The sequence below is a fragment of the Haplochromis burtoni genome, unplaced genomic scaffold, assembly GCF_018398535.1.
Source record: "Haplochromis burtoni strain Fernald_Lab_line unplaced genomic scaffold, NCSU_Asbu1 Contig_109, whole genome shotgun sequence".
NCBI lineage: Eukaryota > Metazoa > Chordata > Actinopteri > Cichliformes > Cichlidae > Haplochromis > Haplochromis burtoni.
In genome coordinates this window covers 1,440,973-1,457,149 of record NW_024582470.1, presented here as the reverse complement: position 1 = coordinate 1,457,149, position 16,177 = coordinate 1,440,973, and the positions used below count along the sequence as shown (strand labels likewise).

General features: G+C 40.8%; 1 protein-coding gene across 2 annotated transcripts in view; it reads right to left on the bottom strand.

The window, feature by feature from the left end:
- Positions 1–16,177, bottom strand: part of LOC102298422 (protocadherin Fat 3) — a 69,063-nt gene that overhangs the window by 21,913 nt on the left and 30,973 nt on the right. For both annotated transcript variants that reach the window (XM_005928028.3, XM_005928029.3), the window contains exons 16-37: positions 15,750–15,871; positions 15,466–15,648; positions 15,256–15,370; positions 14,851–15,132; positions 14,165–14,515; positions 13,682–13,855; positions 13,049–13,579; positions 11,078–11,442; positions 10,601–10,754; positions 9,890–9,997; positions 9,620–9,803; positions 7,970–8,190; positions 6,905–7,357; positions 6,512–6,646; positions 6,003–6,396; positions 4,942–5,138; positions 3,044–3,197; positions 2,724–2,957; positions 2,383–2,561; positions 1,250–1,463; positions 936–1,150; positions 152–289 (exon numbers count right to left, since the gene is read on the bottom strand). In XM_005928028.3, coding sequence (XP_005928090.1) covers positions 152–289; positions 936–1,150; positions 1,250–1,463; positions 2,383–2,561; positions 2,724–2,957; positions 3,044–3,197; positions 4,942–5,138; positions 6,003–6,396; positions 6,512–6,646; positions 6,905–7,357; positions 7,970–8,190; positions 9,620–9,803; positions 9,890–9,997; positions 10,601–10,754; positions 11,078–11,442; positions 13,049–13,579; positions 13,682–13,855; positions 14,165–14,515; positions 14,851–15,132; positions 15,256–15,370; positions 15,466–15,648; positions 15,750–15,871 — 5,103 coding nt within the window. The remainder of the gene's footprint in view (positions 1–151; positions 290–935; positions 1,151–1,249; positions 1,464–2,382; positions 2,562–2,723; positions 2,958–3,043; positions 3,198–4,941; positions 5,139–6,002; positions 6,397–6,511; positions 6,647–6,904; positions 7,358–7,969; positions 8,191–9,619; positions 9,804–9,889; positions 9,998–10,600; positions 10,755–11,077; positions 11,443–13,048; positions 13,580–13,681; positions 13,856–14,164; positions 14,516–14,850; positions 15,133–15,255; positions 15,371–15,465; positions 15,649–15,749; positions 15,872–16,177) is intronic.

The window sequence follows — 16,177 nt, the reverse complement described above, 5'->3', positions numbered from 1 at the left end:
TGTGGCAAGCACTCTTATGCTCGCATAATGTGATATTTCATTGAGCGTTGACCTTGATGGGACCTGGTATTTTCTGTCCTGACTGTGCTCATGAACCAGAAAATTACAATTGATTGTTTATGAGATTTTGTACTTAAACATGCATCCTTACAAGTTCTCTGTCAAGCTTCTTGTTGACTTTGAGAAGTCCTGCTACAGGGTCAATCCAGAAGTGGTTGTTTCGGTCACCTTTCAGGATAGAGTAGGTGATACGCCCATTCACTTGGCTATCCAGATCTTCAGCCACTACCTAAAAAACAGACACCCGGAGGGAAAGAAAGTGGCCTGATTTCCTTGGGGTCAAATACAAACTGGCTAAAGACCAAAGAGAACGAAGGGATGACAACATTGACTTTAAACCTGAAAATAATCAGGATTAGATTGACATCAACATGATCAATGTATTAGCATTAATAAAAAACAAAATAAAGTCGAATAAAGTTTTCCATCTATCCATTCTCTTCCACTCATCCAATTCAGGGTTTTTTACACTCAAATTAGTTTCAGGACCACGGACAGCACATGAGGTTGCCACGCCCTAACACTTAACTGCTTTTAGTGGCGGATATACAGAAACTCAGGAGTGTGCACTTTGACAATACGTGAGATATAGATCACAGATACACAAGATTAATCCACAAAATCTAAAATACGGTGGTACTGTTAACAGCACCAGTTGAAGAGCATAGAAATTTGATTTTCAGATTTCCCCTTGAAGTTATTTAAGTTGTCTTAATACAGGAATGCTATAGAAGGTGATGTCAAAATGTTGTCACACAATTTACAGTCCTACATCAGAGCCTATCAATTACTAAAGCCTGTTTTAAATATAACTAGTCTCTATTGGAGTGATAGGCTATTTTGCCCCATTTAGTAAATCTGGCCTTAAATCTTACCCTTGTAACTGTCTGCCCAACAGATGCATCCTCGCTGACCAGCAAATTGTAGATGTCCTGACTGAAAGCTGGAGCGTTGTCATTGACATCCATAAGTTCAATGGTTACCATTGTAGCTGTGCTAAGAGGAGGGTTGCCATTGTCCCAGGCCTCGATGGTGAGATAATAGTCCTTACACACCTCAAAGTCCAAATCATCAGCCACTGAAATAGAACCTTAACACACATATCAGTAGATATTCTTTTTTTTTTAATTCCCTGCCTTTAAATTTCATAATAACATGGCACAAGCCACACACAGAGATATCTACTCACCCCATTTCCTGTCTATGGTGAACTTTCCTAACTCATTACCCGACCGGATGTTGTATGTGATCTCAGCATTAGGTCCGATGTCAGCGCTTGTTGCCAGGACTCGCACCACCTCAGTTCCCACGGCTACATCCTCGGGGACAGTTACAGCATAGTCTCTTCTCTGGAAGACTGGAGCATTGTCATTCACATCCAGCACTAAAATGGTCAAATAAACCTGAGGAAGACACACAAGACTGTAAAACAGCACCTAACCACTTTACTGCACTGCTTCCAGCACCGATAGTGCCGTTTCACCACAAGGCAGAAGGGACCACAAGCGCATACAGAAGTTGTACAGAAAAATATGCTTTAGTAATAAAATAGGAAGCTGAGGCAAAAACCAACTAAAATCTGTGCCTGCTATAGGGTGAGAGAGTTTGGTGGCTACTAGATGAATGCTATTTTGACTCTATAGAATATAGAGTCACAAGTTCCACCTACTTAATACAGGACACCACTAATCCTATTACTGTAGTTTTGCTTTTATATCATTGTGGCTATGACAATCAACTACTACAAGTAACAGAACAACAACTACTCCTCTCTATATTTGTAATGAAAGTGACACCTACTCCTAAAAATAATGCCATTCCCAGCATTTATGGTCAGTGAATGAGCAAAATTAAAGTTTACTTTTAAATAGCCGCTGTGAGACACAACACAGTTTCAGATTTGCCACATATCTGTTTTCCACCTTTTCTGCACCGCTTCTCTCTGTAACTGCGTCATTTTTTCTGTTCCACACGGTTCACATGACTACGAGCTATCTTAATTAAAATCTAATTGGGGATTTACCTAATCTCTTCAAGGATCATGTGTTATTCACCTGATTTTTTTCAGAAAAACAAGATTATGTTACCCAAAAAACATAAATGCTGCAAACACTGTTATAAATGTCAGTTTTGTTCAAAAGTGCATTTTTATTATTTATTATTTTATTTAGTCTTTCAATTATTCATTCATTTCAGAACAAGTGGCTTTTTTGTATCAGGAGCATCAGACGTAAATATTTCCTACAGTAATGTTTGGTAGACTTAACATTGATTGTAGACACAATCAATACTGAATCTGGGTCACTTGGACTACCCACCAACCTGTGAGGAGAGCGCCCCCTGTTGTCCAGCTCGATCAGTGGCCTCCACACGAACACGATAGGAGTCCTGGCTCTCTCTGTCCAAAGACTTCTCCAGAACTACTACTCCAGTTACCGGGTCGATGGAGAAGAACCCGTTCACTGAGTCCACCAGAGAATACAGCACTGTACGGTTGAGACCTGGAAAAAACACATTCATACTAACTGTTCACAATATATTACATCTTGCCTCATAATCTTACTTGGACACTCAAACAGCACATTATTTTTAAATAATTTAAAGCTTAAAACTTTCTGAATTCATCATCGCTGCCTGACATTACTTATCTAACAGCAGCTTACCTTCATCTGGGTCGTTGGCTTGTAGACGGGTGAGCAAAGCCTTAGGCGAAGCATTCTCGTACACGCTCGCCAGGTAATGAGTGGATGAGAAGAGGGGGGCATTGTCATTCACATCTAACACTTTGAGAAAAATATCAGAGCGACAGAACAGGCCTCCCCCGTCAGTTGCCTGGGCGATGAGTTTGTAGCTGGGGGCCAATTCCCGGTCCATCACAATGGCTGTACGCAACTCACCTAAGGGCATAAATGGGGAGGTATAAAAAGAGATTTTGTTTGTTTGTTTTTGCTACAAGCCCTTGAAATTAAATATTTAAATGTACCGGTGTTTGCATCCATGTAGAAATCTTCAACCCCAATGCCAAACAATGAATACTGGATCTCAGCACTGGAGCCTGAGTCAGCATCTGTTGCACCCACTCTTAGAATGCCCTTGTTAATGGGAATGTCCTCAGGAAAAGAGGTGCTATACACGGCCTGTGATAACACAAAAGCATATGCAGAAATTAAAGTGCACAGTAATAGTAACACTAACCATTCTAGTTAAAAAATGCATCTGTCTAATACATTAAAAATACATCCAACTACTGGGCACTTGATCCATTATTCCAGCTAATAGAAGTTCCCTTTTATCACCCGGTGTCCATTTCTGCCAGTGACTGACTGGAGAAATGGAGCTTAGTGGCCTCACAATTTCATCAAACACGGAGCAGCAGCAGCAACGGCAATTTAGCACACCCCACCCTGCTCTGTTGGCTCTGCTGAATCTTCTAAGGTTCAGATTTAAAATATATAAAGGTGAAACACCTAGTAACCAGTCAAAGGTTTGAAAAATGCCAAGAATTTGTTTTATATCATCTTTGCATTTTTGTTTGTTGAACAAAATAAAAATTCAAAGCATTAAATTGGGGATTTTCTAATATTTATAGCCTGATTAATCACTTAATAAAAAAAACAAGAAAGGAGCAAGCACCAGCTAAGAGTTTGAAATCGTTACTACTAGAAAAACGCCATTACTATTACTACTACTACTAATCTTCCTATGAAAAAAAAACATTAGAAAAGATGCCCAAACAGCAGTTAGAGTTCATTCTGTGGCAATGCGAGTGTCATTTTGATCCAGTTGCTGCTGACGCCATGTAACGTCAGACTAATCACTTTGTAGTTATAGTGTTGGCTCGTGCGAGAAGGGAAAAAAAGACTATCAGAGGAGAACAGGGAGCATTTCAAGGAGTTTAGAGTTTTGAGGGAAAAAGAAAGTTTCTCAACTAATTATGTGAAACTGAAGAACTGCAGAATTTTACTAAATTAAAGGAGAGTCCCCAGAAGACTTCACAGTCCAATTATTCTCTCATTTCATAAAGATTTTCCTCTCCTAGATTGTCTTTTTGAGGCTAACTCTAAATGTAGGGTGAATGTTGGCGTTGGAAGGTAGGAAATAGCACAAGGGACTCAACTTAATTGGCTTTATCATGATTACTGTCTTTTATTTGTGTAAATTCTCAAACTTGTGTAATTCAAAGAGAACCATTCATCGGTTTAGTACGTTATTAGATTAAGACTGCATTATGCACCCCATAAAAGCACTATGGAAAAGTCAGTTTATACATAAATTACAACACTTGGCCTGAAATATAAAACAAAGACAATTTGGCTGAATTCATTTGCAGCGAGTTAGAACTTCGATGCACTTTAGAACAAAGTATCAATATTTGAAGTGAGCAAATCCAGTTTTACTCGTGAAGCCACAGACTTTTCTTTACTAAGTCATGAATATGCAGATTTGAACATTATTCAACGCAGCTGAATTTTCAGAGCTAAGCCAGCGTTAAGATTACCCAAAAGAAAGTTCATCATTGGGGGAACTGGGAATCTCCACTACTCTTGACGCTCTCATTGGGATTGAAAAAGAAAACAATTTAAATGAGACATAAAATGATTAAAAATTCCTTCTTTGATAAACAGCTTTTGTTTTCCCCATTCAGTCCACAAACACAATGCCCTAACTTACCTTTTCAATAACAAGCATACATGACTGCATGCATGGTCACAAGCAATGCATTCTCTCTGTTTATAGACAGAAAATTAACTGGAATATGGAGACAAACAGCAGATAGAGCCATTTACTCTGCAATGCTCTATACATTCCACAAGCTCCTCTCGGTTTGTTTACTTTGCATATTTTCATTTTGCACACTTTCCATTTGTCTTTATCCCTGACCTGGTTGCAGATGGGTCTGTTGTCATTTGCATCCATGACTGTAACCTCCACTGCGGTGTGAGCGACATAAAGGCCATCGCTGGCAGTGATGTTGAGCAGGTACCAGTCCTGCTGCTCGCGATCCAGCAGACCACTCACATAAACCTTCCACTCCCCCTGCACAAGGGCCAGGCCAAACACTCCTCGTGGATTTCCCCCTGGAGGTCATACAGATGAGAATTAAAGCGCTGACACTAAAAAGTGAAGAAAGGAGTGAAGATGTATTGTATTAAATGTAAACAAACTGCGAGTCATTACTCATTCGCAAGATGAATGAGAACAAGATTCTCTCCAACCGCACATAAAAAAATGATGCAGGCACCCTTTGGTGCAATCAATAACCATCTTCATATTGTAAACCAGACGGGTAGGGCAGCGGCCGTGGCCCTTCAAAGTTTAAAAGTTTGACCTTTTATGACACTTTCACTCGGCCGATCTGTATTTTTTAAATGCCAGAAAACAAGGACAAAATACATCATCCGCAATCATTAACACACAGTGTGTTGTGAATGGACGTGCTGTTACTCATTATCAAGGTCAGAGTTTTTCTGGAGAGGCCAAGCAATGCTCTTTATTATTTTCATTTTTTTTTAAAGCGCGAACGCATAAAGTAATAGGTAAGGCTGTGAAAGAGAATGATCAATTCATCAAGTGGATTTCATTAGAAGCACCTGCCTGATAATTCTATCCATCAGCCACGAGCCCGTCCCAGCTGTCATAGTGCAAAAACTTCTTTTTTCTTCACATGAGTGTAGATTAAGGTTTTCTACAAAGCATTTTTGTTTCATAGTATAATGGGCACTTTGTAATATTAAAATGAAAAAAAAAAAATACAAGTTAAAGGAAAGCTGTTTTTGGCATATCAGTTCAAATTAATTTATAACTTGACCTTTGGAACAGAAACCATGTTAGACCAATAAATGATTTTGATGCAGCACAGTCTCATCTCATTGCAAGATGAAGAGTTACTGCAGCACAGAGTGCGCGGGACAGCATTCTGTTAGTTGTCTCAGTGTCCTCACCAGTGATGCAAAAGCTGACGAGGTGGTTTTGATCCGTGCCATCTCGATCTTTGGTTTTCAGAACGGCCACCACTTCACCGAGGGGATCGCTCTCCTTTACGGCACCTCGGTACAGCTCCCTCTCAAACAGTGGCGGGTTGTCATTGACGTCTGACACAGTGATGGTCACCACTGTGGTGGAGGAGAGAGGCAGTAACTCGGCCAGATCAGATGCTACTACTTCAAAGCTGTAGCTGGAGCAGGCCTCGTGGTCCATCTGACTCACTGTGGTGATCCAACCTGTTTTACTGTCAATGGCAAAGACAGAAGTGGTAGACACAGGCCCGGAGAAGAAGCTGGCATCCCTTGTCAAGTCTAGATTGTAGGTGAGCAGAGGACCGAGGCTGTAGGTTACCTGCAATTCAAATAAAGGATGCATAGCAGCGCCTGTAGCTCTCTGAATTTAGAAAAATGCTTGTTTTAAAGTATCACAAACATATGATTCACAGTTTAACCTGACTGTCACACACCTGCCCATTAGAGCCCCAGTCTGGATCAAGAGCACGCACTTGGACCACTCTGGTCCCCACAGGCATCCCCTCCATCACCGTGGCTACATAGGTGCTGGTCTCAAACAGCGGCTTGTTGTCATTGACGTCCAGAATCTATAAAACAATAAATCTGCTTCAGCTGAACAAAGTCTAAATGAAAAGACAGCACAATTATTGCAATTGCAATTGCAATTGCAGATTTATGTGATAAATTAATTAAAATAGTAAGAAGGGGGTCTTACTATTTTAATTAATTTATCACATAAATCTGCAATTATTTCATAAAATCCATAATTGCATATGCACATTTCCCTATTCAACTGAAAAACAGAAAGCAAATGGTATCCTTCTGCAGTGCATTGTGGTACCAACCTTAACCTCCAGATCTACAGTGGAGACTGACTCAATCAGGTCTCGTCTTGTTGTTGCTGCAACTTTAAAGCGGAAGATGCTGACCTCTTCATAGTCTAGCGGTTTCACCAGACGGATGAGACCAGTCTCCTTCTCCACCAGGAAGGTCCCCTCCTGGTTGCTGTCAAGCGTCTCCCCTGCGATTGCACTAAAGAACCCGGTCTGTCCAGCACCCATGTACACAGACCCCAGGGCGGTTCCTACCGCTGTGTCCTCAGGGATGGTGAAGGAGTACTGAGGCTGGCTGAACGAGGGAACGAATGCATCTGGAGGGACTACGTGGATGAAGGCGGACACCAGGGAGTGCTTAGCCGGAGAACCACCATCTGTGGCTTTGACAAAGAAGGACAGCACAGTGCCCTGGAGGTGGTCCACTGTGCTTTTAGTCATCATCCAGCCACTGTCTGGCTCCACCTGAACACCAGCAAAATCACAAGGCTATTTAAATCAGCTTTTGGGAGTTTTTTTTTTTTAAACTGTTGACATTTGTAGTTATGTGTTTAATTCCAAACCACAAAAGTTGTTGCTATTTTTATATCATTTTGATTAACATTAATAAAATACAAGGAGAACGTCACGGTTTTATGCACACAAACTGAACCGCAATGCCCTTCAAGCTTCACCGCGACATTCAGCGTTTATAAGTTGCAGCTATATTCCTTTAATCCCATGGTGTTTCGATTTATTTATAGCCCACATTTATTTAAATTTAATTGTATTTTCAAAATTGACCAAAGCATCAACCCTAATGCAACATCATTTTGATTAGATGATTAAAAATACATAATCTACAGCAAACAGATGGTTTTTAATCCCCTGAAGTGGGAACGGAGGGTCATGTGAAAACATTCCTTAATTGAAAATCAAGTTTACCGCTAACAGAGTTTGTGCTTTAATGAGTTTTAAATCAATTTGTTGCAGATTGCATGTGGTTGCATTTTTATGTGATTTTATGTGTTGCATAGATATTAATTTTCTTTTTACAAAGGGCAGTCAAAAAGAAGTTGAAAAGCAACATGCACTGACCTCCAGAACATCGACCAGAGATAGGCGTGCCTCACTGTAAAGTGAGTATGTGATCCTTCCATTAGACCCAGCATCTGGGTCAGTGGCCTGGATCTGAGTGACAAGAGAACCTTTGGCAACATTTGCTTTAATGCTCATACGATACTCCACTGCTCTGAACCGGGGGGCGTTGTCATTCTCATCTGCAAGAACCACCCGTACCGTGCAAAATGATGCACGGCCTGGAAAATAAAAACACACATACATTTAATATGCACAAATGATACAGATTAGCGCTGGGTATTATCACTGATTTCTATAGCTGATTTAATTCTGATTCACAAGGTCCCAATTCAATTTGATTTGATTTGATTCAATTTTGACTCAGACAGTCAGAAGTATTAAAATATTCTGCAGTAGTTTCAAAAACGAACATTATAGTTACAGAGGTTTTATTAGAGACATTTAAGTGTTTTCCAATTTGGCAAAAAAAAATTTAATTTCTTCAATATTGAACAGCAAAAATGAGGCTTTCTTGTCGGAGGTCATTTTTGAAAAACAAAACAAAACACAACAACAACAAAAAAACAGCGTGCGACAGCGCTGAACACAATGGTAGACTGGTGTGCAATAAGCAAGCAAATAATGCAGAAAACGGAGATTTAAGATGGGGAAACTGTTCTTGAAGTACACTGAGAGAGTGAAAGAGCTCTGCAGGAAGTGTGATTTCATCAAAACTGCCAAAGCAAGAGGGAATTCATGACGATGTTTATCAAATGTGAAGTGTAGTTGTGATCTTCTTTTGCTACTGGTTCAATGTATTTTGCTCGGAGAGTGAGGAAACCCGCAGCTTCGGAACCTGTGAGATGTCGGCTTTCAGTAGTTTCTGTTTACATCTTTTTGCGGTATCCGTTTACTTGCTCTCATTTGTTGTTTTAACTGTTTGGCGGTTGTTGGAATAGTTCATATATATTTAAAAATCGATTTAGGATTAATGAATCGATGCACAACAGGAAAAAAGTCTATGCACCTTCAACGCAACATGCTAACACATGGTTAGTATGGACGTTCCCGAAAGTGAATGATGGCATTTCGTTTACCAAAGTAAACTGCAGGGGCAGCCCCGCAAAGAAAAAGCTAATGAAGGAAATTGTATGAGCAATAGAAGCATCAATGCAGTTACCAGGAAAGTTGTGAAGACAAGAGAAAAAGAGGAAAGGGTTGATTTCCTGTTATTTATAATTCCTGTAATGATAAAAATGCTGGGAAATGACGATGTATGTAACCAACTTTTGTTATATAAATCTATTGCACCTGCTTTTTTTTGGTGAAGGCCAAGTAAAGGTGGGTGTACAGCAGCTCAATTTCAGTCAATTTTTTATAACTCTTTCCAGCAGCAGAGCTCTTTATTTTCAGTTATTTCATCGAGAGCAGTTTGGGGTGAAACTGTAAAGTTAAATAACTTAGATAAACTTTTTAAACTTAAAAATATTTTGTGTTGAAGAAAAGTTGGTTTTTATTTTTATATGCTCTCAGTTATTGTTATTAGAAAGAAAATTTGGTCATGCGGAGAAATAAAACAGGAAAATGAAATTTGCCAAGAAAATTGCAATCGGAGAATCTCTACTTATATTAGCTGATTTGAAGATGGCTTTTTAGGGAAACAGTTACCTCCACCATCCAGGGCCATCACAGTTAGCACCATGTCCTTGTTGAAAGGGTTTTCTCGGTCTAATTTCTGAACAGTAGAAATGACCCCATCTGCATCAATGGTGAACTGAGTTTTCCCCAGGTCGTTGATGAACGAGTAGGTGATCTGTCCATACAGTCCAGAGTCCTCATCTGTTGCGCGGACCTGTATGTCCACACAGAAATTCATCAATATTCCTCATTGTGTTATTTCGTATTCATTAATTCAGTGCACTGAAAAAGTGAAATTACCTGAATGACCTTTGACCCTTCCGGTGCATTTTCCTGGACCTCAGCCAAGTAGAACCTCTGGCTAAATACTGGGCTGTACAGGTTAGCTCCCAGGACACGTACAATCACCTGTGAATCACCATCGCAACATCACTCCATCATCATTATCCTCACTGTCTGCTGACATGCTGCTGTTGCCATCCCAACAAACATCACCGGCTGATTTGTCAAACACGATCAAATCAAAAAGGCAAAGCAGTAGTAAGAACACCAGGGTTGTGAACAATTAGTTACTGATTTGAATTACACACGGATTACACACAGATACTGACACCTCCGTGAAGAACTGCTGCACACATATTTCATGCATGTCAGAAGAAGAACTTTAAGAATGGGGTGATGTGTTATTGCAACAGAAATGTGTGATATATGACCCAACCCCCCCTCAAATCTCCCATTTGTAATTACCACTAAGAGACAGATGTGAGTATTTTTTCCAGCTGGCAGCTTATCCTCAAAGTAAATCTGATATGGCGAGACATTAACCTCCCACTGTGGAGCTGGCAGTTGTGAGAAACAGCAGTTACACTGAGCAGCAGTGAAGGTTGGTAATAATTTTGACAGGCCGGTGAAGAAGGTCAGCCCATTTTCTGTGTATAAGGACTACTGAGACTTAAAAAAAGACCAAATCAGCTGACAGAACGAATACGTAACTGCCAAAAGTTGTCTCACCTGAGCAGTGCTGGTGAAGACTCCATCCGACACGGACACATTGAGTTGATAGGAGAGTTTCATGCCTTGTCTCCTCTTGTTAGACAGACGAAGCACCCCCGTATCTGGCTCCATCATAAAAGTCATTTTCTCATTTCCTGAGAGAATACTGTACCTGAAGGCGGAGGAAGAAGAGAGAGCTTGTGTTGCTTACGGTCTATAAAGTTATTTTGCTCAAGAGGTGCTGCAAATTACAAGTGTCTACTTGTCTTGAGGGGGTGCTGAGCCAAAACTGCTTGAGAAAAATCTAAATAAAGCCTCGTGTGAAACTGAACCAGGATTACTGGGATTTTAGTAAACCAAAACACTGCACTGTGCTTTTCAAGAGGTGACAATCTGAAAAATTCTTAAAGAGGATTTGCATCTAGGTTCAAAGGTAAATCAAGTCTACAGAGAAAACACAGAATCGGTAAGTTCTCAAAGCGTCTTTTTCCTTACCTCAGCCTACTGGCATCACAGATGTCAGCATCTGATGCCTGAACACAAGTCACAAAGTGTCCTCTGGGAGCCAGCTCGCTGACAAAGGCCTCGTACAGCATTTGGCTGAAATTAGGTGGGTTGTCATTGGTGTCAGTTACAGTCACAGAGACAGTAACATCGCTGCTAAGGGCAGGGTCTCCGCTGTCCGTCGCCCTGACAATGAAGTTGTGGCGCTGGATGAGCTCATAGTCGAGCAGACGTGCCGTGTATATCAGCCCGCTGTTACTGTCGATGCTGAAGTAGTCGGTGCTGTTGTAGATGTCAGATAGGATCTGGTAACTCACCACGCCGTTCTTTTCTGTGTCCTGGTCTTGGGCAAACACCTACACGGAGAGTTACATTCAATTGTGTCCTGCCTCATGCATTATTCAAGATAAGGGCTGATTTGCTTACCCCACACATACTCTGTGGGTACAACACCACCACTGCAGCCAATTGAAAAAGTAAATAACGTTCCAGATTTTACTGAGAATAGGATAGAAAGACATGTAAAACCTTGTCAAAGCATTTGACAGTTGTAGTTGTAGTTGTATCTCAGCAAAATGTTCACGCTGAATGTTAAATTCAGCGTGAACATTTTGCTGAGATACAACTACATTTACAGAAATAAAGTAATAAAATATAAAAATATTAAAAGTTGTGATATAATGTTAAAGAAGGAGGTGGAACAATCATATGGAAGCCAAACAGAAAATCTGATTAGTCGGCCATAGCGCTCCAAGTGTTTTTACTTCTGTCGGAGTCTGTGCAGCTCTTTTAAACAAATATAAAAGGTTTTGAAATTTGGTCCCCTGTTTTTTATATCTGTGACTTGAGCAATGTAATGCCACAATTGGGTCAAAGTTGGAAGTGAGTTTGTGCAGTTAACTTTTAAAACATATGCATGATTTTCAAATATATGAAGGCCAGCTGTACCTATAATAAATAGATATCGAGAAACGGATATTTTGATATTGAGAAACTACAAAAAACACAGCACATAACCACTAGAGGTCACTGAAATAAGCAAAAATATATTTTGGCATTTTGGTTTCTTAGACTTAAACAAATAATTATTTTGTCTTGTAAAACAATGAGAGGCCGCACTGTTTCACCAGGCTGCGCCAGTCAGATCTCCTACTTGTTCATCAACGACCTGGGGAAAACTCAGTTCACCAGGCTTATGTTAATTTAATTTGCGTTAATTTAACTGATGTGGTTGCCGTACTGATGCCGTACATTTATAGACCAAAAATTTCTCCCCAATTTTCACTAAAGTTGAAAAAGCTGACCTTCATACCAAGGAGGACCACCAAGATTTTTAATTTATCAAAGTTATCTTTATATTTTGCCCATTATAGCCATTCAGAGCTAATAAACAGAAACTTAGGTCATCTCTTAGCGACTGTTTCATGTACTGATACCAAACCATTTGGCATCCCTTCTTGGATGTCCAGAAATCTGTTATTTGACTGCTGAGGCAGAGATGTGCTTTTGATCAGGTTAAATACGACCCACATGGTAAACAACACTGCAGTACCACAGAGCAAGAGCAAAGCATATTTTAAGGCTCAGTAATTATAAGCCTCTGTTCTTAAATCTGTTTCTTTTACACTTTAATGCTAGTAAAAAGGGACACGGGCCTACAGTATTTTGCTGACTGACTTAAAAAGATGTGAGAAAAATCCAAATTCAATCATATGATGTTCTCATCTTGTAAACAGAAATATGTTCCTGAATGAAAAAAGAGCACTATTGTATTAAAGGTCAAGCACTTCCACTGGGAAATTTCTAGGCAAATATCACACCATCTTCCCATGAATAAATGAGCCATCCGCAATGCTGCTGAAGTGACTCTTAAGTGTAAACACTCATTCAGTTAGAGTACACACTGGACTAACTCAGCAAACACAGGCGTGCGCACACGCACACACACACACACACACACACCTGTAAGACGGGCGTTCCAATCATGGAGTTCTCAGAGAGCACAGCTGAGTATGAGGTGTTCAGGAACAGCGGTGGGTTATCGTTCACGTCCAGCATGACAATGTCCACATCGACCTCCGACTTAGCTCCGGTCAGTGTATCGGTAGCCTTCACCGTTAAACGGTAATACTGTGTGGTCTCATAGTCTAACGGGTAAATCACACGGATGATTCCTGTGTCGAAGCCAATGTCAAACTGGAGGGATGGGTCTCCATCTGTGATGGTGAAGATGACGCTCTGGCCCTCGGGACTACTGGCATTGATACACAAGACGGAGGTGGAGACATCCAAATCCTCTTTGACAGTGACACCATAAAAAGGCTTGTCAAATACTGGCATAGCTTTATTTGCTACACTAACAGGCAGCTCCACCTCACTGGACAGAGGAGGGAAGCCACCGTCAGTCGCCACGAGGATCAGTTTGTACTCTGCGTTAGATAAATCTGCCTCGAAGGCTCTCTTTAAGGTCAGCTCTCCTGTCACAGGGTGCACCTGCATGGGATTTATAGACATTAATCAGTCCAACTCGTGAATTTGCACAATTATAACATTTTACAACCTCCCATATAAAATAAGGGAAGATGTTTTACTTACTTGAAAGTTTCTGTGCTGCTCCTTAAGGCTGTACGTCACTTGTCCATTCCGACCGTAGTCTTTGTCAGTAGCTGAGACCCTGAAAACACTTGATCCTGGCTGTGCTTCTACCTGCACTACAGCGTAGTAGGGAAGGTTCACAAACTGTGGAGAGTTGTCGTTTACATCCTCCACCTAGAAGATTTGATTTTAAGAAAAACATAACGGGGTCATTTTAAAGCTCAGGAGGGTTAATGTTGTTCAGCAACACAAAATCTGCACCGCAATCTCTTGACCACTGCACCACTGTCCTACCAAATTAGTCTATAACAAAAACACATTCAAGCAACAATGTAAAACGTATTTAAAGCATTCTAAACCAAAAGAATTGAAAACACATGACTGCACCAATACGCCCAAGTCTGCATTACTGTAAGTGTGAAGGATGGACAGAAGAAGCAACAACTACAAGCATGCTTGCAGGCAGATGATTTCCATACCTACCTGTACTTGCACGATCACCCTAGCCACCCTCAATATTTCATCTTCCCTGCTGACCTCCACCACCAATTCATAACTGTCCTTCTCCTCTCTGTCAAAAGGCACACCGGTAGTGAACACTGCTCCACAAGTGGGCCAAATGCTGAAGCGCCCAACGGGGTTCAGCAGAGTGTACTTGAGTGGCTCGTTGAGGCGGTGACCAACTGTGCTCACCACAGTCGCTAAGGTGATATTGGGTATGTTCTCTGGGATGGAGGCAAAGTAAACTGGGAAGGTGAAGAGAATTCCGCTGTCTATAGCTTCTCGGACAAGCACCGTGACCAGTGTCATGCTGGAAAAACGTCCATCCCAAACCTTAAAGAAAGAAGATAAATGAGTCAGAATTAGCTATAGCAGAGAATGTAATGCTGGAGGTTTTTTTCTTAGCTCAATTTGACTGCCCTTATTTTCTTAATAAAAACAGTAAAATAATTCTGGATGTAATCCTGGGTCAGAAAATCCTGAGTCATGCAGATGATGTATCCCGTAACAAGTCACCACATAATTTTGGGCTCTATGTGCACAACTCTGCACTGACCCAGGAATCTGACCTTCTGGAGGAAATCATCATTATGTTTGCCCAGCTTAGTCCAGATAGCAGAATGATGAAAAGACTTTCAAATGGTATGTCATGTCCACTAAAGACCTACCTTCACATTGAAGCGATAACGGTCTTTATTGAGGCTCTGATTGATGACGGTCACAAGTCCAGTGTATGGCTCAACAGAAAAGAACTCCACATTGCTATCCACCAAAGAGTAAAGCAGCTGTGGTGTGATAGACTTGTCAGGGTTAAGTGTGGGGTCAGAGGTCATATCGGGGTCAAGAGCCTTAACCTTAAGAACCTCTACACCCATGTAGGTAGGCAACAAGAGGATTGTCTCGTAAGTGTCCTGGGAAAACTTAGGGGGCGAGTCATTGATGTTGATCACCTAAGACGTGGTACACAGGGAGTGAAAATAATGTTGAGAAATGACTACGATAACGCAGAACTCAAAGTGAGTCAAGAGTTGTTTATGAGACAATGAAAGCTGATTCATATGTTATTTGCTTACCTTTATAAGTACCTCTGCTGGGCTGTCAGCATCCCGTGGAGGCTGGCCACTATCTCTAACATGAACCCGAAAGACGAACTCAGAGAAGGTTTCATAGTCCAGACTGGCAATCGTTCTAAAAATCATTTAAACAAACCCATTATATATCAACTTATAAGGAAATTAATCAGATCAATAGTGATTCAACTTCTGCACAGCATTATCACCTACCGGATCGATCCAGTCCCAGAGTCCACGCTGAAGAACATCCGAGCAGTCTCACCTATGATCTCGAACACTAACAGGGCATTGTGGTTGCGATCCTTATCAGTTGCCTGGATGACCAAAGGGTTACCGTCCTCTGCCAGGACCACACTGTTGATTGGAGCAGCCTCGCTGACTACGCCGACATACCTGTTAGGAGAAAAAGGTAACGCTGATGTCAGTCAAATATTTCTTAGGTCGGTCGAGAAAATCACTTTTTAACACTCAACAACTGATACAACAACTAATACCTGATTTGTTGGAATACAGGTGGGCTGTCGTTCACATCTACTACTTGTATGATGACGGAGGTGCTGGCTTCCACTCCAGCCATGCTCAGGGCACGCACCACCAGAAAGTAAGATGTTGTTTGCTGGCAAAGCAAAGAAATCCAGTGAAATTGTTTAAAAAACGAATTCAATTTAGATCCGATGTAAAGCCAGCTTTTTTTTGCATAAAGAAGAACGTGACAGTGGCTTTAAAAATAATGCTATAAATCTTTGGAAATAGAAATTAAATCACATAAATATTTCATGTTACCATCCTTTCCCTTTCCAACAATACCTTGTCCTCAGGGTATATTCAAACAAGTGACTGAAATGACAGCTTGTTAGAAGCATCTTGGAGAACCTCTGCATATTTATGCACTCTCAGTTACTTTTTTCTCATCTAATCACAG